This window comes from Vicia villosa, linkage group LG6 (genome assembly GCF_029867415.1).
Source record: "Vicia villosa cultivar HV-30 ecotype Madison, WI linkage group LG6, Vvil1.0, whole genome shotgun sequence".
Taxonomy (NCBI): Eukaryota; Viridiplantae; Streptophyta; class Magnoliopsida; order Fabales; family Fabaceae; genus Vicia; species Vicia villosa.
Genome location: NC_081185.1, coordinates 157,430,813 through 157,455,112, shown reverse-complemented (window position 1 = coordinate 157,455,112; position 24,300 = coordinate 157,430,813). Strand labels below are relative to the sequence as shown.

General features: G+C 34.0%; 1 protein-coding gene and 1 non-coding gene across 2 annotated transcripts; one reads left to right on the top strand and one right to left on the bottom strand.

Moving 5' to 3' along the window:
* Positions 1 to 800: 800 nt before the first annotated feature.
* Positions 801 to 872, bottom strand: TRNAQ-CUG (transfer RNA glutamine (anticodon CUG)). Its single transcript has one exon. It is a non-coding gene; the product is annotated as a tRNA-Gln (tRNA).
* Positions 873 to 8,855: 7,983 nt separating this feature from the next.
* On the top strand, positions 8,856 to 20,949 carry LOC131610752 (lysine-specific demethylase JMJ27-like). The gene is made up of 13 exons (XM_058882790.1): positions 8,856 to 9,280; positions 9,363 to 9,455; positions 9,752 to 9,882; positions 10,202 to 10,301; positions 10,406 to 10,532; positions 10,629 to 10,692; positions 10,920 to 11,694; positions 11,777 to 12,106; positions 19,428 to 19,739; positions 19,827 to 19,899; positions 19,983 to 20,068; positions 20,424 to 20,543; positions 20,656 to 20,949. Exons 1-13 carry the CDS (start codon positions 9,086 to 9,088, stop codon positions 20,728 to 20,730), a joined length of 2,481 nt encoding a protein of 826 aa, XP_058738773.1. The 5' UTR covers positions 8,856 to 9,085; the 3' UTR covers positions 20,731 to 20,949.
* The last annotated feature ends 3,351 nt before the right edge of the window (positions 20,950 to 24,300 follow it).

The following is a 24,300-nucleotide window of genomic DNA, read 5'->3' as shown; positions in this document are numbered from 1 at the left end:
CCATGATAGATTAGCGACGAAGGAGAGATTACATAGATTTCACTTGATTGATAGCCCTCTTTGTGTTTTCTGTAATACTGTTGAGACCACTCATCACCTTTTCTTTGAATGTCCAGGTACTAGAGATATTTGGTATCAAATTCTCAAGTGGATCCGGGTGATGCACCAGCCCTCAAACTGGCTGAAAGAGCTTGAATGGCTGATAAAGAGTTGTAAAGGTAGAGGTTGGAGAAGTATTTTGTTGAAGTGTGCGGCTACGGAAACAATTTACCACACTTGAAAGTATATAAATGCCAAGATTTTTGGAAAAGAGATTCACAGCAACAATATAGTGAAAGACATACTAGATGCCATTGTGTTATAGAATTTGGGAGAATATGAAAGTTAGAAAGCATATAGCCATGCTTATGGTTTAGTTTCTCCTTTCTGTCTTTGTCATTTGTTTGGTCTTTGAGGCTGGATAGGGAGAGATCGCCTTGTATAAATAGCTTTTTTGAATTAATATATCATTTGATTCAGAAAAAAATTATACTAGAAAACATGTAATGACAAACTGTTATAACAACCTTAAACTTTAACGTTTCCTTGTCATGAAGGGATAAGTTTAAAAAATGTATTTATTCCAGAAATCATATTAAAATTAAAAGATTTTATTCTGATTCTGTTACTATTATTAAAAATAAAAAACAAAGAAAGGTGGAAAAGTTTTAAAAATGTATTTATTTTAGAAATCATATTAAAATTAAAAGGTTTTGTTCTGATTCTGCTACTACTGTTAAAAATAAAAATAAAACAAAGAAAGGTTCCACCGAGACTTGAACTCGGGTTACTGGATTCAGAGTCCAATGTCCTAACCGCTAGACCATGGAACCATGTTATGCTCATTGATCAAACTTTTAGTTATTTCAATTTAACTTGATTATGGCATAATTGGTTTATACCCTCCGACCTCCGTTCCATAATGAGTGACCCATTTGAAAAAAAATACTGTACCAAAATGAATGATCCATTTCAATTTCCAATACACTTTTTCCAATACACTGTCCCAAAAATATATTTTTGGTTTTTTATATTATATTTAATTTTCCTAAATAAAACAAATTAATAAATTGCAAAAAAATCATCTTCTCTTCTCCCAAACACTAATTTTTCTTTCTCTATTTCTCTCTCAAATTATCTCCTCTTATCAAATCTTTGTGCGGCAAAATTATCTTGCAACTAAGGTATAGTTGAATCGCTCGAGTGGAGTGATGAATGAAAACTTGTGAATCAATCAAGAAAGTGATTGAATCTCGTTCCATAAAGATGGATTCATAGTACAAGTTTAAGAGTTGTGTAAATAAAATTTAAAAAAAAAAAAAAGAGTAAAGAATTATTCATGTGCTCAAAACAAGTACATGCGGTTAAAGAATTATTCATAGTATATGGCAAAACCCTTAGAACCCGTTTGGTGCGCAGGATAAAAGACACGCGCACACGCACGCACGCAGGATATGATAAGAAAATGATTTGCTAATTTACCCCTATAAAATGTAATTTAAAATAAAAATTAAATATGACAAAATATAAATAAAAATTAATTTGATATTAAATTAAAAATATTAATAATTGATTTAATAAAATAAAAAATTTAAATATTTACAAAAAAAAATTTATTAAAATTTAAAAAATATGAATTCTAATTTTATTTTTTTATCAAATTAATATGTTTTTACACACACACACTTATTTATTTATATGAGAATTCATGATCTTTTTTAAAACAAAATTGAAATTATTTACAATAATAGTGTATATATATATATATATATATATATATATATATATATATATATATATAATTTGAAATTATTTACTCAATAATATCAATGAGTTTTTTTCTATTATTGAAAAATATTATTTTTAATTAATTAATTTATTTTAAAATATTTTACAAAATAATTTAGAAAAAATATAGTTATTTTACAAGCGTGTGTGTGTCTATATATATATTTTACAAGCGTGTGTGTGTCTATATATATATTTTACAAACGGGCCCTTAATTTTATTTATTTATATGAGAATTCATGATCTTTTTTAAAACAAAATTGAAATTATTTACAATAATAGTATATATATATATATATATATATATATATATATATATATATATATATATATATATATATATATATATATAAAATTTGAAATTATTTACTCAATAATATCAATGAGTTTTTTTCAATTATTGAAAAATATTATTTTTTATTTATTTATTTATTTTAAAATATTTTACAAAATAATTTAGAAAAAATATAGTTATTTTACAAGCGTGTGTGTCTATATATATATTTTACAAGCGTGTGTGTCTATATATATATTTTACAAACGGGCCCTTAATTGATAAGGATATTATATTTTTAGTAAGAACTACTATGATCCAAATTGATAATTTTGAGGAACTATTAGTCTAAAAATCTAAAATGGATCTTTGCTTCAAAAATATAGGCGCCAAAGCTTTGTTTGGTTCTACTCTTACGAATATGAACAAACAGACTAAGTGGCTGCAATATATTTAAACCAGAAATATTCATAATTGGAACAGACTTATACTGCAATATATCACAATTTACATTAAGGTGATGCAGTAAAGGACGGATCATTCAGCCGTATACACCTGCAGAATTATAAGAAGCATAAATCAAACAACTGGTTTAAGCATCTCTACATGCAAAATCTTATAAGACAACCAATTTGCTCAAAGTTACCTGTACAGGAATGATAGAAACAATATTTAAAATCAATTAACCACTTCAAAATTCAAGTCACGTCCAGAAGCAAGAATGTTGCAGATATGGCACTTTTGCACCTTTCTTGTCTTAAGCCGCATGAATGCATTACCTACAATGTCAGCAACAAAGCCGAGTTGTAACAACCTAAGTCAAGTTAAATTACCAACTTATGAGCATCATAACTCGAAGGACTATTGAAATTGAAATCGCAATATTAAACTAAAAATTATCTAAACCACAATTTAACTAAGGATTTAAGTATTAGCAAAATCTATAATCCTGTTGAATGTATGAAAATTCTAATTGTAGTCAATAAATGCATTAGTCTATACAATGCTAGAATAAAATTTAAATACCAAAGCTATCTCCCTAGAAACGGGGCCAAAAACTTGAAGTTGCCACAGTCGCAAGTGCACGACAATGCCAAGTAGTATATAATATTGAACCCACAGGAGAGATGTGTCTGTGTACTAAATTTTATCCTAATGGTGTTTAGCTAAAACGGTCACAATTTTTTTGGTTCAGTGCAAATCAGAATAAAATTAACGGAAAAATAAAAAAACATGACACAAGGTTGTGGTCATCTATCAAGACTTGACATGTTAATTATCCAAATTCGAACACTTGAATATCTAATTAATTTATAGAAAAGTAGATAAATATATACAACACCCACTTTCGTGGCGTGCATATCGAGACGTGTTTCTAGCATAACTAAACGGTTCAACCAGAAGCAAAACTCTTTATCACGTGACGTTGTAACTTGGTTGTTTCTCAATTAAGATCAAGTCACCTTATCAAGGGCGCCTCGAATTCATTTGTCTAGCAATTCGCGGTCCGATATCAATTTATATCATTTCGAACTATGACCGTATATGGATTGCCTTTTCTTTTGCCACCGACACAAATATATTTAAGATTTAAGGTTCTAAAATAAAAATACTCATAATTCTCATAGTTCATGTTTGGATAAATCAATTTAGGGATTGTCATGAGATAGAATCTCACAACCCTTTGTCCTTAGAAAACTACTCACTCATGGTGAAATCAAGAACCACTAAACAAGGTGAAAACATAGCATGCATAATAAATAAATAAATAAATAAATAAATGTAATAAAATGAAATAATAGAAATAAACTTAATTGAAATCTAGAAATTACAACAAAAGTAGCAGAGAATTTACAAATAAAAGGTTAGAAGAAAAATTGAAACTAAAATAAGTTGGAAAGCCAATAGTCTCCTAAGTGTCACTGATAAGTGCCAAAATGTCGATATTTTGAGTATATAATCGTGGCACTTATCAATTCTATTCGTATAATTTTTGTAATAAAATCTTGACTTTTATGTAAATATTAGCATAATTGAGTTTTGATTCGTTTTGTGTACCGTTTTATAGTTTTTCCTTTGTTTTATAGGTATTTATGCATATTGGAGCCTCGAGGAATAAGTCGAAGGCACGACTTCGATTGCGCATTTTTGGAGATAAATAAGGCAAAATAATGCAGAAAGTCCACTAAGCGGAGCACCAGTGCGCTTATGCTATCAAATTTCAATAACCCAGCTTGAAGCGGAGCAAAACAGAGGCGAATCAACTTTTTGAGTCCGCTTAGCGGAGCCATCTCGCTAAGCGAGATCACCTTTACTGTTGTAGATATTTTGTGTAATAAGTGCAGTCCGCTTATCGAGCCTAGCCCGCTTAGCGGACCTGCGCATAATTGCTTTTATATTCTTTCATTTGACACAATTTAGGTTATGGTTTTGGGAATGTTTTTGGTCCCAACTCCATCAATTTCATTCTTAGAGTAGGATTAGCTTAGAAAACAACACTGAGACATGCACTTGGATGATCGAAGGTGGATTTCTCATCAATCGGAGATGACAACCCGCTAGATGTTTGGTTTATCTCTTCTTTTCTTTGTTTATTTCTTGTGTTGGGTTTTGTTTGTATATTTACTCGAATCTTATGTATATTTATCACCCATGGTGTTATAAAAAACTTGTTTTACAAATCTGTGTTGATTGTTATCCTGGATTTTTGCTCTGTGCTGGGGATTTAGGTTGCTTTAGAGATAAACTGCTTGAATATTTATCTAGGATGATTATCTGTTAGTTTCTGAACTTTAGAGATAAATTTAGAGCTAACATTCACTGTTTGTATCTGTACTTAATGCTTTCGTGTTTGAGCGGCACTCGAGAGATCGCCGATGCGAGAATATGGATGTTCTCGTGACTTTGTGTTAGATATAACCTTAGTTGTGAGTTGATCTCGTATGTGCTCCAGAGATGGACACTTATGTGAGAGATACGTGATAACATGTACGAGTATCGTAGGTTGAGTATAAATGGTCGATAAGTTTAAGTTTGAGATGGGTGAGTATATTTGCATACCTGATAAGTTATTTCTCTTCTAAGAATGTGTTTATTTTTTCCTGTCCATATCTTTTTTTACTTTTCGTTCATTCAAACCCAAAATCGAAACTATATAAACTATTGAATGACATCTCTCCATCTCTGTGGACACGATAAATCCCGGAGTAATATTTCCAAATCTTTTGTTGCTTGCCGCTATGCCTGCTTCAACAGTCACCCTTAGGTATCTCTTTAATGTCTCCACCATCTCTCTCTCTCTCTCTCTCTCTATATATATATATATATATATATATATATATATATATATATCTGTCTCTCTCTCCTCTCTCTCAACTTATACAAAAATTTCATTTAATCTCTCTTAAATTTGTGTTAATACAGTAATGGACCACTAAGCGTTGAATTTAGTCGGTTTTAAGCTTCCAAAGGTCACAAAAGTCACCTTAAATTCATGTTAATACAATAATGGACCACTGATTATTGAATTTAGTCGGGTTTAAGCATCCAAAGTTCACAAAAATCACCTTAAATTTGTGATAATAATTGTAGGGAGCTTTAAGAACTTCAAAAAGGCAACTTTAGAAGTTCAGAAGTTGGAAAACGTTAGTGAATGCCAAAGTTTGCAGTAGAAGTTGGGCCTGACACAAGCATGTTGTGTTAGGAAACACAGTCGTGTCAGGCAACACGACCAGACCGTGTTCTCCTCAGGAAATTACTATAGGGGCGCCTTCAACCACCGACACAACCCGTGTAAACTAACACGGCAGGCCGTGTTGGTCATGGGTCTTTTGAAATGGTATGACTTGCAAACACACGATTTTCCTTCTTTTTCTATTCAAATATTGCCCGACACTTCCTTATTAGCTGAAGACCTGAAAATTATGTAAAAACACATAAAAGAGAAACAAAATGGTAAAAATACGCAATAAAACATAAAGAAATGTTGCAATCATCACATATCAATTATATCTACCATAAGACCTTTTAGGATGAATTGCACCATGTACTTTCTTTGGTTCCACATTGTTGAACGTATTGCAAGTCGCCTTAGCAAAGATAGTATGACTTGTACTAGGTTTATCAAATTTGGAGTACCCAAGTCCATATTTATCATTAGAATATATTTGTTTACTTAGCACATTTTTCAAACCAATTTGACCATTTACATGTTTCTTGATCACTTTGTTTAGTTCAACGATATTAGATTTAAGAGATTGACATTTAGTGCATGCTGAATTTTTGACTCGGTCTAATTCCATTTTCATGTCATTAGCCTCACTTTCTAGAGATAAAAATTAATTTCTTTTGATTTGAACAATTTCGAGAAAGTTTCAAACATTCCTCATGTAGTTCATGAAAAACATTTTGTAATTCATTGTATGAAGGTATATCATTAATTTAATCAATAAACTCATTTTCTTCATCATTAAAATGGTGTGATGCCATTAATGCAATATTTGAATCTTCCTTTGATTTTTAAAGATGAAATTATCTCATTGTTATCCCATGCCACATATGATTTCTTTGACCTTCTGTCCTTCTTGTTGTTGGATTTATTCTTCTTTAGAGGTGTAGGGCATTCACTTTTGATATGTCATCTTTTTCCACATTCAAAGTAAGTACCATTCCTCCTTAATGCTTCTTCCTGACTAATTTCTTTTGTCCTTTCCTTCTTTGAGAATTTTTCAAATTTTTTAACTAGAGCATCATCTTCATCACTAGTGGATTGAGATTAATCCTCTTGATTTCTATCATGGTCCCCGACTCTAGCTTTTAAGGAAATATTTTTAGAATTCTTTTCTTGATCTTCATGCTCCTTCAATCTTTCAAGTTTTATTTCATGTTCTTGTAATTTATTGAACAATGTGTCCGAAGACATTTTGAAGAGACTTTTCTTTTTCAATATTGCTGTCACCTTCAGTTGTCTTGCATTTGTTAAAGATCAAAGGACCTTAAGATGAATCCATCATTAGTAAAGGTTTTTCCAAGAGTCGTCAAGTTATTTTTTAAGTGAGCGAATCTCTTTTGCAAATCAATAATTGATTCATGGGGTTGCATTCTAAAACTTCATATTCTTGTGATAAAGTGTTTAATTTTTATCTTATTACCTATATGTGTTACTTTTAGAGTATCCCAAATATCTTTTGTTATTTTAGAATGAGATGTATGAAATAATTCATTCATACCTAGGGTTGATTGAAAAATATTCTTAGCCTTTTTGTCATATAGAACTTTCTTCTTACTATCATCATTCCAAGAGCTTTTCACCTTTGCTTGTCATATATTGTTGATAACCATTGTAGGAAAAATGGACCATTTTCAACAATATTCTATATTTCTTCTCCTTGTTCTTCTATATATGCTTTCATGCAAATTTTCCAAATTCATAATATTGTTGATAAAATATCGAATGCGGAAAAGTCAAAATTGGAACCACCAATAGATTTAGCCAGCGACAGTTCTTTTGTTGTATTTATCTAGTTTCAAAGTGTAATATATGCACTCTATAACATTGCAATATAATCCTTTTTTGTGTTTGTGTCTATGTGTTTCAAATTGTTTACGTTTTGTTCCTATGTGTGTTTGTGTCTAGTTTCCTAAATTTCCTCCCAAATCTGCTGCCTACTGCTTTCTGTTCTGCTAAAAAAATAGCAGGGAAACTTCTGTATATCCATCTACGGAAGGGTATTACAATGAAAATTATAGGTGTTTACCGTAGATGCATCTACGGAAGGGTGTTATGTTGAAAATTATGGGTCTCTACCATAGATGCATCTACGAAACATAGAAACCTATGACCCTTCTGTGGATATATCTACGGAACTTTTTGTGACAGACATTGTGTGGTCCATATTCTCCAAAGGCTTCTATAAATTTGGGGTTTTCTAGGTTTGCATTACACACAAGCACAAACCCTAAACACAAACACAAAAATGTCTCGCATTAGGCCAGATGGATGTCACTGAACATCAATGAAGCGTCTCGATCCTGAACCGGAATACCACATAAGGGATAAGCATGTCATTTTCTCTCCCGTCAAACCCCCCGTGCCGGTGAAGTTTTGGAATATCTATTCCTTCAACCAACTCAAGAGGACTATCATGTCTTTTTTAGAGGGGGAGTACAAACCCGAAGAAGAAATCAAAAGGATCCAAAGGCTTAGAACAAGGACCTCGTTTGAGACCGAAAAACGGAACGTTGGTGGGTTGAAGTGAAATTCGACATGGATTACATTCAAATGATGCATGGATTAGATGACATTGTTTTAACCGTTGTAATTTCTTAGATATATTAGTTTTCTTAATTTTTTGTTTGAAATTTTGTTGTAATATCAATTAATCAATGAATCAATTCAATGTCTTTTATGGTTAAAAATACTTATGCTCTGGTTTTTTGGGTCTGAGTTGATTCCGTAGAAGCATTTATGGAAGACTTCCGTAGGTACATCTACGAAACAGAACAACGTTAAACAAAATAAAGATACTTCCGAAAATACATCTCGAAAGCACGAGGACAAAATGATCAATTCGATGGTGCGTAAGAAAGGAAAAAGTTGGTTAAGAAATTTCCTTAAATTTAAGAAAATAACATAACTCTATGCTCTTATTCTACTACTAGTTTTATAAAAACTAAAAAAGGTTTGGTTATTTTGAAAAGAAAAATAAATGGTGAAGTTAAAGTGGGTAGGTATAACACGCAGATCACGTTTTGAAAACCTAGATTCCAAACTCTGATAGAAAGACAACGGTGGTGGGGACTCATCATAGATAACGATTGCACAATTCCCACACCGTATCCTAATACTCTCTCTCTTCTCTACTCCAAAACACAAAACACTTTTCAATTACATCACAATTCACAAGTCAACCAATATACAAATTTTAAATAACTCATTACGTTCCTATAATTCTCTCTCCACCGATTTCCGGTAGTAGATCGTAGATGGACTCTTTTCCCGGTGACCGACCGGGCAACCGAGGCGGTGTCGCCGGAGAGAAACAAATCCAGAACGGAATCCAAGAGGCGAAACAACTCAGATGTTATAGCAGGAGGAGGAAGATCGCCGATCTGAACAACGGATCGGAGTCGGTGCTCAATGGAAACTCCACGATAAAGAAGAAGAAACCGATCGATCAAGTTAGATTTTTTATTTTTTGAAGATTTAATTTAATTATACCTATTATGTTCTGATTGTGTTATAATTCAATTCAATTTGCAGGAGAATGAAGGTGATTATGGGAAAAAACTAATTGATGTGTATAAGGTCAATAAACCCATCAATGGAGTTAAAGATAAAGATACCAAACAACGGGTAAGTAGAGAATTATCACACCATATAAACATGTAGATGATTGAGATTTTTATATGTTAGAAGATAGGTTTATAAATCTTTTCAAAAGTCTCATATTGTATAATGCTAGAAGTGCTATGAACCCTATCTTTTAAACATTATACCAGAAAAATATCTGTATTACGCCTCATATAGTTGGTTACTAAATTAAGGTAGGTCATATAGAATCAAAATCAAAATATTAATAAAGTTTGTAATATTGTTTGATGGTGAAGGTTCTCTTAGTTTTGAATTTTACTGTAATGTTGGTCTCTCAGGGTTTATCCACCAAAACCAAGGAGGGTGGAAGTTTGATGTGCCATCAGTGCCAACGGAATGATAAGACTGGCGTTGTCTTTTGCTCTACTTGCAACAGGAAACGCTATTGTTTTGAATGCATTAAGAACTGGTAAGATTTAATTTCTGTAAGAAAGGTCATTTTTTTTTTTGATGATGTTGTCGTGAAGAAGCTAGTTGGTTTCTCATAGTGTACACAGTGTCGTCGACTGTGGTCCACGGCGGAGAGTCAAAACCCCGCCATACCGGCTGCTTTGCAGTGCCATTATAGCGGAAAAACCTGCAATATCAACTGGTATTTGCCATTGTGGCGAGCCCAAGAACTGCCATGAATATCCACCATGTCTGATAACACTCCATACACATCAATTAACTTTTGGCCTTTCTTATTTTCACGATGCTGATTGCTCACTGTGATTGAGATTAATCAGGTATCCAGGAAAAACCCATGAGGAATTTGAGAATGCGTGTCCATTTTGTTGGGGCAATTGCAACTGCAAAGCTTGCTTGCGGGAGTTTCCTGCGCAAATGGTAGATGACATCCTTTCTGTTTTCAAAATTAAGAATTTTTCACAACATAATATAATTTATATGCTAACTGTTAATTTGATTTAATTCTCGTCCTTGTTTCACAGGACCGAAAAGTAGATGCCAGTGTCAAATTACAGCGACTGCTGTACTTACTCTCTAAAGCCCTGCCCGTTCTGAGGCATGTCCACAAGGAGCAGAGCTTGGAACTAGAGACTGAAACCAAAATAAGGGGTAACAATGTAACATGATGACAAACATGCGCGTAGAAAATTATTTTTGTTTTGTTTTTTTTTGTTTTTTTAATTATATCTGATTGTATGATGTTAGGTAAGCAACTGCAAGAAATTGACATAACAAGATCAAAGCTAAGTGAAAGTGAGCGCTTGTACTGGTACGCTTACGGAGCATACTATCATAATAAATTAGAATGCAGTCATTATAATTTCTGTTACTATTTTGTTCCATCTTCTTTGCCTTTGGTTTGTCTGGGACTTCGATAAGAATGTGGTCCTTCTCATATATATTTCACAACAAGGCTTTGTCACCTTGGCCTTGATTGCTTTTATCTTTTGATATTCTATTTGGTCCTAAACTGAATGCCTCTGTTATAAATGGCAGTGACAATTGCAGTACATCCATACATGGATTTTACCGTAGCTGCCCCAACACCAGTTGCTCTTATGATCTCTGTCTCATGTGTTGTCAAGAGCTCAGAGAGGGTAACCAACCCGGAGGCATGGAGGCTGGAACATCTCATGAAAATTTTGAAAAGACTTTTAACAATCATGGTTCAACAAAAAATCAGAGTAAAACACATCGTAGAAGATATGACTGGGAAAGCGAACTTGCACCTACTAGGTTACCTTCTCAGTCTGACATGCTCTCTCCCTTCCCAGAATGGAAAGCTAATAGTGATGGTAACATTCCATGTCCTCCAAAGCAGCGTGGAGGTTGTAGTTCTGCTTTGCTTGAACTGAGACGCATTTACAAAGCTAATTGGGTGGCAAAGCTGCTAAATAATGCTGAAGATCTCACTAGAAATTATGCGCCTCTGGATGTAGATATTACTGAAAAGTGTTCTTTATGCCAGCTAAATTTGTTAGAAGGAAAAATCAATCCTGAAGTCAGGAGAGCAGCATTCCGGGATGACAATAAAGATAACTTCTTATATAGTCCAAATGCCCTTGACATTTCTGATGATGAGATTGAGCACTTCCAGAGGCACTGGATGAGGGGAGAACCTGTGGTTGTGAGAAATGTTCTGGCCAAAACATCTGGTCTTAGTTGGGAACCAATGGTAATGTGGAGGGCCCTCAGAGAAACAGGTTCCAAAGTGAAGTTCAAAGAGGAAACACAAAGTGTCAAGGCTGTTGATTGCTTGGATTGGTGCGGGGTAAGTTATACAAGTAAATTATTTGAAAGTAATCTATCTACTCAGTTATACTTCTTTTTATGTACATGACTCTGCTTCACAGGTTGAAATAAATATACACCAGTTTTTCCAAGGCTACCTAAAGGGTCGAATGCATAAAAATAAGTGGCCTGAAATGTTGAAATTAAAAGATTGGCCTTCATCGACCTCTTTTGAAGAGCGCTTGCCGAGGCATGGTGCTGAATTCCTTGCTGCACTACCGTATATGGAATACACTGATCCAAAATCGGGTCTTTTAAATTTTGCCAGTAAACTTCCTGATGGCTCATTGAAACCAGATTTGGGACCCAAAACGTACATTGCTTATGGATTTTCTGAAGAGCTTGGCAGAGGAGATTCTGTTACAAAACTGCACTGCGATGTGTCTGACGCGGTAATTTCTTCTCTTGAAGATCCTTTTATATTTTTTGCATGTAGAAACCTATTGTTAGGAGTGCTTACCAATCTCTGACAACTCTAGTTGCTGGTATGTGGCCTTTAGTTATAACTTAATTAAACGGAGAGAAATAGGTTCAACAAAGAGAAGGTTATACCAACAAAAAAATAAAGTAATACCAACAAAGACAAATAAAATTGCAAGAAATCAAGTAAAGGCATTTTGATGCCATCAAGAATGCCTTTCGGGATCGGAATTAGCACTATGATAATAAATGTGTCCAAATTGACTATTTCTTATATTAATGTTGAAGTACTGGGCTGTTAAAGATATGATTTTTTAGAGACTAAACTTATCAGGTTTATTTGGGTTGATTCCAAATTTTATCCATAATATCATCTTATGATTTCCACCATTTTTGAAAACCAAGGTGCCCCGCAAATATGCTCAAAACAACATAAAAATCAATCATATGAACTAAATTGGAAAAAAAAATCAGAGCCCAAATGAGCTACAACTGCATGCCAAAAAAAGAGTAAGGATGCAAATTCAGAGTGATGCATCAGGAATGCACCAACTTGGTGTCAAAGATGCTTTATTCCATGGATATTTGGAGGTAGTGTATATGGAGATCGCAGTGCTGCAGTGCACATGACGCCACAGATGGAGAGAATATGACATGCACATTAAAGGTGTTTGACAACAATTTTTGTTGGCTATTTTTTTCTTCCTTTGTAATGTCAAATGTTGTTGAGGTTATTTCCAGCGCAACTCATATGGAAATGGGTGATAAAAGCTTTTGCTCTCGATCCCAGTGTCTCTGATACTATGCCTAAGAATGTTTGGATTATGGAACCAATGATCACATGATGACTCATTCCGAAGTGTCTCTGATACTATGCCTAAGAATGTTTGGATAGTGGAACCAATGATCACATGATGACTCATTCCGAACTGTTTATTTCATATACTTCTTCTAGAACATGGAACTCTAGCCTTGTTATAAACCAGAAGACGTCAACATGTTCCCACACACTTTCATAGTTTTATCCCTATTCGTGAGCTTACCAAGGACCATAATTGTGTGGTAATATTTTTTATTCTCATTCTACTTTTTCAGGTTCTTGCCAACGATTGGAATTGTTAAGGAACAATGAGGGTTGTGCTATCTATCTTCTGTTTGAATTGGTTTGAATGTGTTATCTTCCGCACTTCGGTCTAGTGATAGTATCACACTTCTATCTCACCAATCTAGCTTTAGCCCTAGTGTGTGGTTTTCCTCTTTTTTCTTGATGAGGTTTGTTTTCATCTTTGTTTTTATAACGAGTCTTTTAAGTGACATTTGTCTGTTTTCTATGCATCACCATACTTGTTTTCCTTCTAGTTTTACTAAGAGTATGTTTGGATTTGATAGGATTAGAGTTTGGCGTAACTTATCCTTACAAAACTGGTTTGTAAAGTGAGGGGTGTCACTCTATATAAACCCTTTGTTGGCTCTATCTTTAACCAATGTGAGACTTGAGTTTTTCCAATACACTCCCTCACACCCACTATTGGGCTTGATGCGTGGATATAAACGGTGAATTGCCCCAATTATTGAAATGTGAGACTTGTTTTTTCCAATATATCCCCTTGCGTCTAACACTATTGGGCTTGGTGCATATATAAACGGTGGGCGACCAGAATCAATAGGCCTGTGGTACCATGATAGAATTAGAGTTTAACCTAACTCATTCTTACAAAACCGACTTGTAAGGTGAGGGGTGTCACTCTATATAAACCTTTTGTGGACTCTATCTTTAACCATTGTGGGACTTGGGTTTTTTCCAATAGGATTGATGGAATGGAATGAAATGGAATTGTGTGGTATATAATCATATTCCATTGTTTGGATTTGTAAATGATAGATGGAGCTGAATGGAACATGATGAAATCCATTCCATTCCATCCTATTCTATCCAATCCTTTAAATTTCATTCCAGCCAATTTAGGGGTGTATGCAATGGAATAAACTAACTTGTGCTGTTTTGTTCCGTCAAATTATAAAAAATACCCAAATAATGGCATGAAATCTTTGTTCCATTCTGCTTCGCTCCACTCAATTCCATCATGTTTCATTATGTTCCGCTCTGTTCTAGTCCGTCAATCCAAACATAGTCTTATTAACCATATAATTTAATTCATTCTAATGTTTGGGGACTTTTCTTATTTCTAATATTTTTGATGCAAGATAGTTTGTTTCTTTTATTAATGACTTTACTCGAGTAGTTTGACTTTTTCTATTAAGGATAAATTAGAAGTATCTCAAATGTTCTTTCATTTTTACAACAAAGTACAAATACAATTTGGGAAACCCAAGTTCCTTTTTGTTTCGGTTCCTAGTTTCTCTTTTATTACGGAGGAATCAACACCAACAAAGACCAAAGCTAGTGAACTACTTTGAGTGTATTAGAGAAAAAGTAAATCCGACCTATTCTTGAAACAACCTCAATCGCTTGAGCCAGAAGTAAGTACTGGAAGTAATCATTCTATTAGTGATTCTTAGATTTATGATACTTACGATATTGATCCAGATGATTTACTTATCATTTTAAGAAGAGAATGAAGGTATTTTTCCAAATATTTTATTTCTTAATTTGCTCCTCTAATAATTTCCCTATGCAGCATCAAAGTTTTATTGTAGTTATTGAACGTGTGAGAATCTCATCATATGTTCAACTAAAAGACAATTTGGTTGAAGTTATGGATGAGAAAATGGTAACACTTGAAAGAAATGAGGACTTGAGTTGGAAGGAAAGAAATCCGTTGGATGCAGGTGGATCTATTAAATCAAGCACAAATCATACACCTTTCTTGATTAATACAAGGTTAGACTGGTGGCAAAAAGATACCTTAAGACACATGGTATTAATTATGAGGAGACATTTGCTTCAATGGTGAACATGAGCATTATTTAGATCTTAATGCTTCTTATTGCTTGCCCTGATTCCGTATATGCTTGTTTGATGTAAAAAATAATTTTTTACATATAGACTTAAAAAAGGAGGTGTATATGGAGATTCTCCCTGAATCTGGGTAGAACTAACCAAATGTGCAAAATGAAGAAATCTTATATGGGGTAGAATAGTCTCCCCGAGCATGGTCATAAGATTGACAAAGTAAACAACAAGCTTACAAGCTGAGCAAGTGAGATCATACATTTTCTTCAAACATTTATACTGAAGAAAACTTATTGTTCTTCTTGTTTATGTTGATGATATCATTGTTAAAAGTGATGATATGGTTGAGAGACAATTATTCAAGGAGAGACTATCTGCATAATTTGAGATGAAAGAGCTCGGGGGACTAAACTATTTCGTCATAATTGAGGTGACTTGCTCACAACAAGACATTTTTATATTTTAGTGAAAGTATGGGCCCGATCTCTTGTCAGGAAACAAACAAAATAAGATGTAAACCTGCAAGTGTTTCCATCGGACAAAATCTTTGGATTAGCTATGAAGTGAAAGTGCTAAGATTCACAAGGTTCAATATCAAAGGTTAGTGAAATTTTTTATTTACTTCGCTCATATAAGGCCAGACTTAACATATGCAATCAACATTGTGAGACAGTTCATGCATAATCCAAGAGTGAGCCACATGTAAACTGCAATATCTCAAGGTATTCTAGAGAGACGACTCCTATTCAAAAGATGCGGAAGTTTCACTATGAGGAGTTATATTGACACCAACTATGTAGGTTTAATAAGTGATAAGAGGCCCACTTAAGTGTATTGCATCTTCGTTTGTGGGGGGAAATCTTGTGTCTTGGAAAAAACAAGAAAAAAAAAACAATTAATGAGCTGTCGAAGATTAATATTGTGCTAAAAGGTTTGAAGATAAAGTGAGTCCCTATGAAATTGAGTTGATTTGTGACAATAAATCCATCGTCAGTATTGTTCGTAATTCTGTTTACCCTAATCGGGGCAAAATGCATAAGAAAATCAAACAAATAATGGATTTTCCATTAATGGAGTTCCTTAAAAAATCTTGAAGGCTAAGTGAGGCCTTAGACAGGGAGACCCTATATCCCCCCTCTTGTTTGTGCTTATCATGGAATACTTTCATCGGATTCTGCAAGGTTTGAATCAAAACCCCAATTTTAATTTTCATCCGAAGTATTAAAAATTGAAAATCATTAACCTTTGTTTTGCTGATGATATTTTTCTATTTGTGAGAGGAGTCATTGATTCGATTAAGCTGATTATGAATAAAGTTAGAGAGTTCTCAGCTTCTACAGGTTTGAAGATTAGCATTCCCAAAAGTAAAATATATTTTGGGGGTGTGGATGATAATACTACTAACCTTATTCAATAGGAGACTGGTTTTACTATCGAGACAATGTCGTTCAAGTACCTTGCTGTGCCTCTGGCTAGTAGTAAATCAACTATCTCTCAATGTCAACCATTAATTGAGAAAATGCTGACTCGGTTAAGACATTGGAGTACGAGACTCTTTTCTTATGCTGGCAGAGTTCAACTGTTGAAGAATGTTATTTTCTCCATTGCTAATTACTGGATGCAAATTTTTCCTTTTCCTAAAAAGATTATTTTTCACATTAACAGTATTTGCAAAAGTTTCATTGGTTTGGTAAAGATAGTATTACCCAAAAAGCTCCTGTGGCCTGGGATCAGGTTAATGATCCTATTGCGACGGGTGGTTTAGACCTGATCTCTCTCTTGGAATGGAATAAAGCTATGTTGTGAATCGCGGCTGATGCGGCCGCTATCGCGGCGCGAAGCGGAAAAAACGAGACTACCGCTTCCTGTCTTACCGGTTCAGCGCGTTAGGGTGAAGCGGCCCAAAGCGGTCCAAAGCGGCCGCGATCGCGGGTTGCGGAGCGGGTCGGATGCGGCCCAAAGCGCCGCTTTTTCTGTAGTCTCAGTTCAGCTCGGGCCAGATCCACAAAACCATATTTTCAAATGTTAGAAAATGGAAGAGAGATGAAGTCGCAAGAAGAAATGGAGGAGAGATGAAGTCGTGGAGAAGAAGATGAAGTAGTGGAGAAGATTCTCGGAAAGAAGAAGAGATGAAAGAGATGAAGTAGTGAACAAAGATGAAGTGAGGTGATTCACCGAAAGAAGATGAAGTAGTGGAGAGAGATGAAGTGAGTATAGTAACTATTTAATTAATAAAAAATGTAGAGAGTGGGTTGAAAAGTAAAATAAAAAGTGGGTTGAAAAGTCAGAAAAAGAAAAAACTATTTCACTATTTCCAATGTAATAGCTGTATACACCTATCATTATAAAAATATAGTAATAAATATTTATAATATATAAAAATATAGTAATAAGGTTTTTTTAAACAAAACAATAGTAATAAATATATATATATATATATATATATATATATATATATATAAAATATAATATATAAGTGCTATTAAAATATTTATTTTTAGTAACCGCATCATTAAAATAGCGGCCGCTTCGCTCCCGATTTCCGCGCCGCTCCCATTTTGAGGTTGACCGCGCCGCGCCGCATTCCGATATTAACAACATAGGAATAAAGCATCAATTGGTAAGTTCTTGTGGAATGTTTGTGAAAAGAAGGATGGGTAGTGGATTACCAGGATCCACGCATACTACTTAAAAGGCTCTAATCTTGCTAGCTTCTCCCCCATTATCCATTGCTCTTGGATTCTCAATGCAATGTTCAAACATCGTGATACCCTCATACATACATTCTGAAGAGTGGAAAGAATTTCAAAATTCAGGTAAATAAGTTACGAGAGGGATATATCTTATATTGTGTGGGATAAAGCCTAAAGTTCTCTGGAGGAAGCTCTTCTATGGAAATTTGGCTAGACCTCGAGCTGAGTTCATCCTTTGGCTATCTAGCCTGGGTAGACTGTCCACCAAAGATCGGCTACATCGGTTTGGTGTTGTTACTGAGGGTAATTGTGTGTTCTGCGGGCTCCAAGAAAGTGGTAACCACCTCTTCTTTAATTGTACTTTTACTAAGAAATTGTGGACATATATACTTAACTGGATGGACATCTCTCAGTCTCACACCCTGCTGGGGTGGGATTCGGAGTTGAATTGGATTATCCAGGTGACTAGTGGAAAAAGCGCTAAAAGTAGTCTCATTAAACATGTTATAGCTGAGATTACTTATGCTATTTAGACAACTCGAAACAAGACCATCTTTCAGAACAAGAGTGCTAATTCTTTCCACAACATGGAAGTGATTGATATTATACTTATGAATCGAGTAGTAGTAGAAAGTTGAACAAATTTTGTAATAGATATTAATTGTCTGTCCCTCTTTGTCATGTAGGTTTTTTACTTGTCTCTTTGTAGCCTGGATCTTGTTGATCGGCTTTGTACTTCAACGCTTTTTTGGTAATAAAATTTCTTTTGATCCCAAAAAAATAAAAATAATGGATTAATAACTGCATTCTACATTTCTTTTAGATATTAGTTGACAAACAATTTACTTGTAAGATGTGATTTGTAAATATTTATTTCGTTACTTGTACAAATGGTATTATGCCCCCTTGTTAATTAAGGCCTTATAGGTATACCATAGTCCATAGCCTATTTAATTAAGTAAATAAGCTAGCAAGCAATCATACTCTCATTACTTTTGAAATAATATTCATATGATTATTTTCAAGCAGTTTTTAAGAATCATTTTAGAAAGACTAATCAAGAATAAAAAACAACTTAAAAGTGGATTTTAGAAAGACTAATCAAGAATAAAAAACAACTTAAAAAACAACTTTCATGAGATTTGAAAAGTCTCTTGATAAGACACGAAGAAGATAAATAAAAAAGTGAGTGCCATGAGATTTAAAAAGTCTCTCGATAAGATCTACGATTAGTTCAATTAATAATCTTTGGGAATAATCACACCTTTTTGTTGTGCTCGAGTATCAGAAGCTTCTGGAAAAAAAATTGTCTAGCCCACGCAAAGCCAACCATGGCATAGACAGAAAATGTGTTTAGTCAATTCATGCATCATCCCCGATAAAATCATGTTTAGACATCTGTTCATCCAGTATTGTGTTATGGAATGTCTTCACGTCTTCCATTTTATGTGTGACTTTATTACTCTGTTGTTTACTTAATTTTAGGTTAGCCACTAAGAGAATTTATGTTCTCTAATTTAAATAAAGTGGCCTTTGTACACAGTATGGAGTTGTTTTTGTGTGTTTATGTGTTTCTGTTCAATTTGATTACGAACAATTAGTGTTCAACTCTAATTATATCCACTCCTGAAAATTTGCAACCTCCTATTTTTGCAGTATTTTAGTAATTTTGTGATGGATGTTTAGGTGAATGTGCTGACACACACAAACAAGGTGAATATAGAGGACTGGCAGAGAGAAAGCATAAATAAATTGAAGAAGACATACGATAAAGAAGACAGTTTAGAACTTTATCATGAAGCTGAGGCTGGTAATCCCAAGATAGAGTCAAAACAAGGCAATGGGAGAGATTCCTTGGACATTGATAGTGAAACTGAGACTGTCCTTGGTGGCGCTGTTTGGGATATCTTCCGCCGGGAAGATGTTCCAAAGTTGATTGAGTACGTAAAAAAGCACGAGAAGGAATTTCGCCATATCAACAATGAACTCGTTGATTCGGTGAGTAGCATTGCCAGCCACTGCTTACTATACTACGTTACTAACAATAGGTGGAGAGCTGAATCTCTTTTAATATGCTGGTTTCAGGTTATACATCCCATTCATGATCAGACTATATTCTTAAATGCGAGGCATAAGAAACAGCTAAAAAAAGAATTTAGTAAGATCCTCACTTTATTTTCCTGATTTAAACTTCGATAAAAGCTACTACCATAAAATAGTAACATCCTTTTATATGTGCAGATGTTGAACCATGGACTTTTGAGCAACACCTTGGCGAGGCTGTTTTCATTCCAGCAGGATGTCCTCATCAAGTGAGAAATAGACAGGTAATGGTGACAAACGTGTTTTTCAAATTCTAAATACCATATGCATTCAAATTATCTCTGGAAATAGTATGATCTCTTACTCTTGTTCTTTAGCATATGAGCTTTCCCTATGTGTGATGATTCGGAGAAGGTTAAAAGGGCTCATGTTTTAAACGATCGGTTCCCCAAATATGTCAATATAGGGATCCAATATCGTATCTAGTTTCTTATTCCTTAATAAGCTGTAAAAGGGTTCATTTGCATCACCTTATTATCTTCCTGGCAACTTAATATTGCATGATGTTCTTGTTGAAAGATTTTGAGGAAGTGTAAACATTATTATATTTTTGTTGCCTAACTTATTTTCATTGGACAGTCTTGTATGAAGGTTGCACTCGACTTTGTTTCGCCGGAAAATGTCGAAGAATGTTTACGACTAACAGAAGAGTTTCGTTTACTCCCAAAGTACCACAGAGCGAAGGAAGACAAATTGGAGGCAAGTCTGTTTAATTTCTCATGCATGTTGAGCTTCCCACTTTTACTTATAGTCTTTACATTTCAAAAAGATCTCTCATTTACATCCTTGAGTACCTCTCTCTGTTTTACAGGTTAAAAAGATGAGCCTTTATGCTGTAAGTAATGCTGTTAGACAAGTTAAAGAACTGATGGTGGCAAATAAGTAAGATTGGGTTGGCCTTAAATTTTTGTGAATCTAGGGAATAAGGTTGGTTGAGTATAAAATACCAACCAATGTGGTATTATCTAAAATAAAGGATGGATATTTATTTGATTGTAATTTAGGGAGTAAGAATGTTGAGTATTATGTAGTTTTTCTTTTACAAAGAACCGAAACTGAAAAATTCTCATGCTATGGTTATAGAAGACTGGCATGCTTTTAACAACTTGTTTGAGCAACCTTTTTTTTAACGCTGCATTTTATCGGAAGTCTGTTGTGTTTGAGAAACTCTTCTTACTTCCTTTCGTTCTTTTATCGGGTTATAATTTCTTTCGAATTTTAGCCCTCTTTAAATTGTCTGTTCACACAAAAATAGAGAAAAAGGCATGCACTCATGGAAATGTCGTTGAGATTATTTCTAGTGTCACTCATGGAAATGGGCGAAAAGAGCTTTTTCTCGTTTCGATAGTATCTCCGATGCTGTGCCTAAGAATGTTTGGATTCTGGAACCAATGATCACTTGATGTCTCACTCTGAACTGTTAACTTCATATACTACTTCTTCTAGAACATTGAACTCCAACCTATATAAACCGGAAGACGTATATTTTTTGTTATCATTCTATTTTTCAGGATCTTGCAATGGAGAAAACAATTGGAATTGTTAAGTAACAATAGTGGGTTGTGACATCTGTCTGATGAACAAATTGGTCCGAATGTGTTATCTTCCGCACTTTGGTCCACTGATAGTATCACACTTCTGCCTCACAAATCCAACTTCGGCTCTAGCATCTTGGTTTTCCTCTTTTTTCTTGATAAGGTCTATGTCTCCATCTTTGTTTTTAAGATGAGTTATTTAAGTATGACATTTGTCAGTTTTCTGAGCACCATCATACTTCTTTTCCTTCTAGTTTTACTAAGGATGTTACTAATCATTTAATTTAATTTAATTCATTCTAATGTTTGTGGACTTTTCCTATTTCTAATATTTTTGACTCAAGATAGTTTATTTCTTTTATTAATGACTTTACTCGAGTAATTTGACTGTTTTTTTTATTAAGAACGATAAAAAAGATCTCTAATTTTCATTCACTTTTACAACAAGTACAAATACAATTTGGGAAACAGAAGTTTCTTTCAGTTTTGGTTCCTAGTTTCTCTTTTATTATGGAGAAATCAGCACCCTAAACACCAACAAAGACCAAAGCTTTTGAACTACTTTTAAGTGTATTAGAGAAAAAGCAAATAAGACTTATTCTTGAAACAACCTCAATTGCTTGAGCAAGAAGTATGCACAAAAAAATACTCATTCTATTAGCGATTATGAGATTTATGATACTTACGATATTAATTCAAATGAGTTATTTATTATATTGTGAACAGAAAAAAGGTATTGTCCCAAATATCTTATTTCTCAATTTGTCTCTTTTAATAATTTTTCTATCTTATATGAGAATTTTATTGCAGTTGTTGAATGTGTGAGAATCTCATCATATGTTCAACTGAAAGACAATTAGCTTGAAGTTATGAATCATAAAATGGTATGACTTGAAAGATATGAGACTAGAGTTGGAAGGAAAGAAACTCGTTGGATGCAGGTAGATCTATAAAGTCAAGCACAAATCAAACGTCTCTCTTGATTAATACAAGGCTAGACTGGTGGCAAGAAATTACCCTAAGACTCATGGTATTAGTTAAGAGTAGAGCTGTTTTCGGTCCGGTCCGGGCATTTGCTCTCCCGAGTACTGGACCGAAATAGTAATCGGGTAAACCTGGACCGGACAGATATAATGATGGACTTTTTTTGGGGCCGAAACCGGACCGATACTTCTGAATATTTACCGGATACTTGGTCTGAACTAGACCGAAACTAGATTTAGAGGTAAATTATCAATTCCCAATTCTATTCGATACTTGGTTCGGTTCTATTGTTGGATATCAGACAAAAAATTTATCCATTCTCGGACGAAGTAGCATTTCGACCGGTCCATTGGTCCGGTTTTATTGGACCGGTTCCCGGGTGGATCTCGGGTAAACCGGCCCAAATACAACCCTAGTTATGAGGAGACATTTGCTTCAATGGTGAACAAGAACACTGTCCAGATCTTAATGTTTCTTGTTGCTCGCCCTGATTGCAACCTATGCTTGTTTGGTGTAAAATCAATTTCTTACATATAGTCTTAAAAAAGGAGAAATAAGTTGAGATTCTTACAGAATTTGGAGCCATTGGTGGAACTAGGGGTGTGCATGGTTGGTTATTTTCAAAAACCAAACCATAACCATTTTAAAACCATTTAAATGGTTTGGATTCATAACCATAATCACATTTTAACCAAAACTGGTTATAAAACCGGTTATAAATTTGGTTATGATTATATAACCGGTTTTTAAAAAAATCCAGTTTTAAAAATTATTTTTTCCAAAAATATTTTTTTTCAAAAAAAAATTAATATTTTGAGAATTAAAATATTTGGATTTGGATAATAACCGGATTATAACCGAATCCAAAATAATTTAACCGGTTAATAACCATTTAATTATATCCGGATTATATGAATGGATAACCAAACCATTAATAACTAAACCGGTTAATAACCATTCAATTATATCCGGATATTTAAAAGTGGTTTAGGTTTGGTTATGGATTTGGACATCAAAATCGGATATTTTGCACACCCCTAGGTGGAACAAACCATATGCTCTAAGTAAAGAAATCTTATATGGGCCAAAATAGTCTCCTTGAGCATGGGCGGAAGATTGACAAAATCAATAGAGAGCGTAGACAACAAACTTACAAGCTGAGTAAGTGAGATCATACGTTTTCTTTAAACATTTAAATGGAAGAAAACTTATTGTTCTTCTTATTTATGTTAGCGATATCATTATTACATGTGATGATATGGTTGAGACACAGTTATTCAAGGAGAGACTATTTGTAAAGTTTGAGATGAAAGAACATGAAGGATTAAAATATTTATTTAGAATTGAGGTGGCTTGCTCACAACAAATCATTTTTGTTTTTTAGTGAAAGTATGTGTCTGACCTTTTGGCAGGAAACAAACGAACTTAGATGTAAACTTGCAAAATAGTTGGATTACCTATGAAGTGAAAGTGCTATGATTCACAAGGTTTGATATCAAAGTTTAGGGAAAAAGTTTATTTACTTAGCTCATACAAGACCAAATTTAATATATGCAATCAATATTGTGAGATAGTTCATGCATAATTCAAGGGTGAGCCACCTGCAAACTGCAATATCTTAAGGTTATTCTAGAGAGATAACTCTTATTCAAAAGACGTGAAAGTTTTACTATAGAGACTTATATTGACGCCGACTATGTAGGTTCAATGAGTGATGTTCAGGGAGTGATAGAAGGCCCACTTAAGTGTGTTGCATCTTCGTGTGACGAAACCTTGTGTCTTGGTGAAACAAGAAGAAAAGTGCAACGTCTTGCTTGAGTGTTTAGGTAGAATTTAGAGCTATGACACATTTTATGAGTTGTTATTGATTAATATTGTACTAGAAGGTTTGAAGATAAAGTGTGAATTTATATGAAGTTGAGTTGATTTGTGACAAT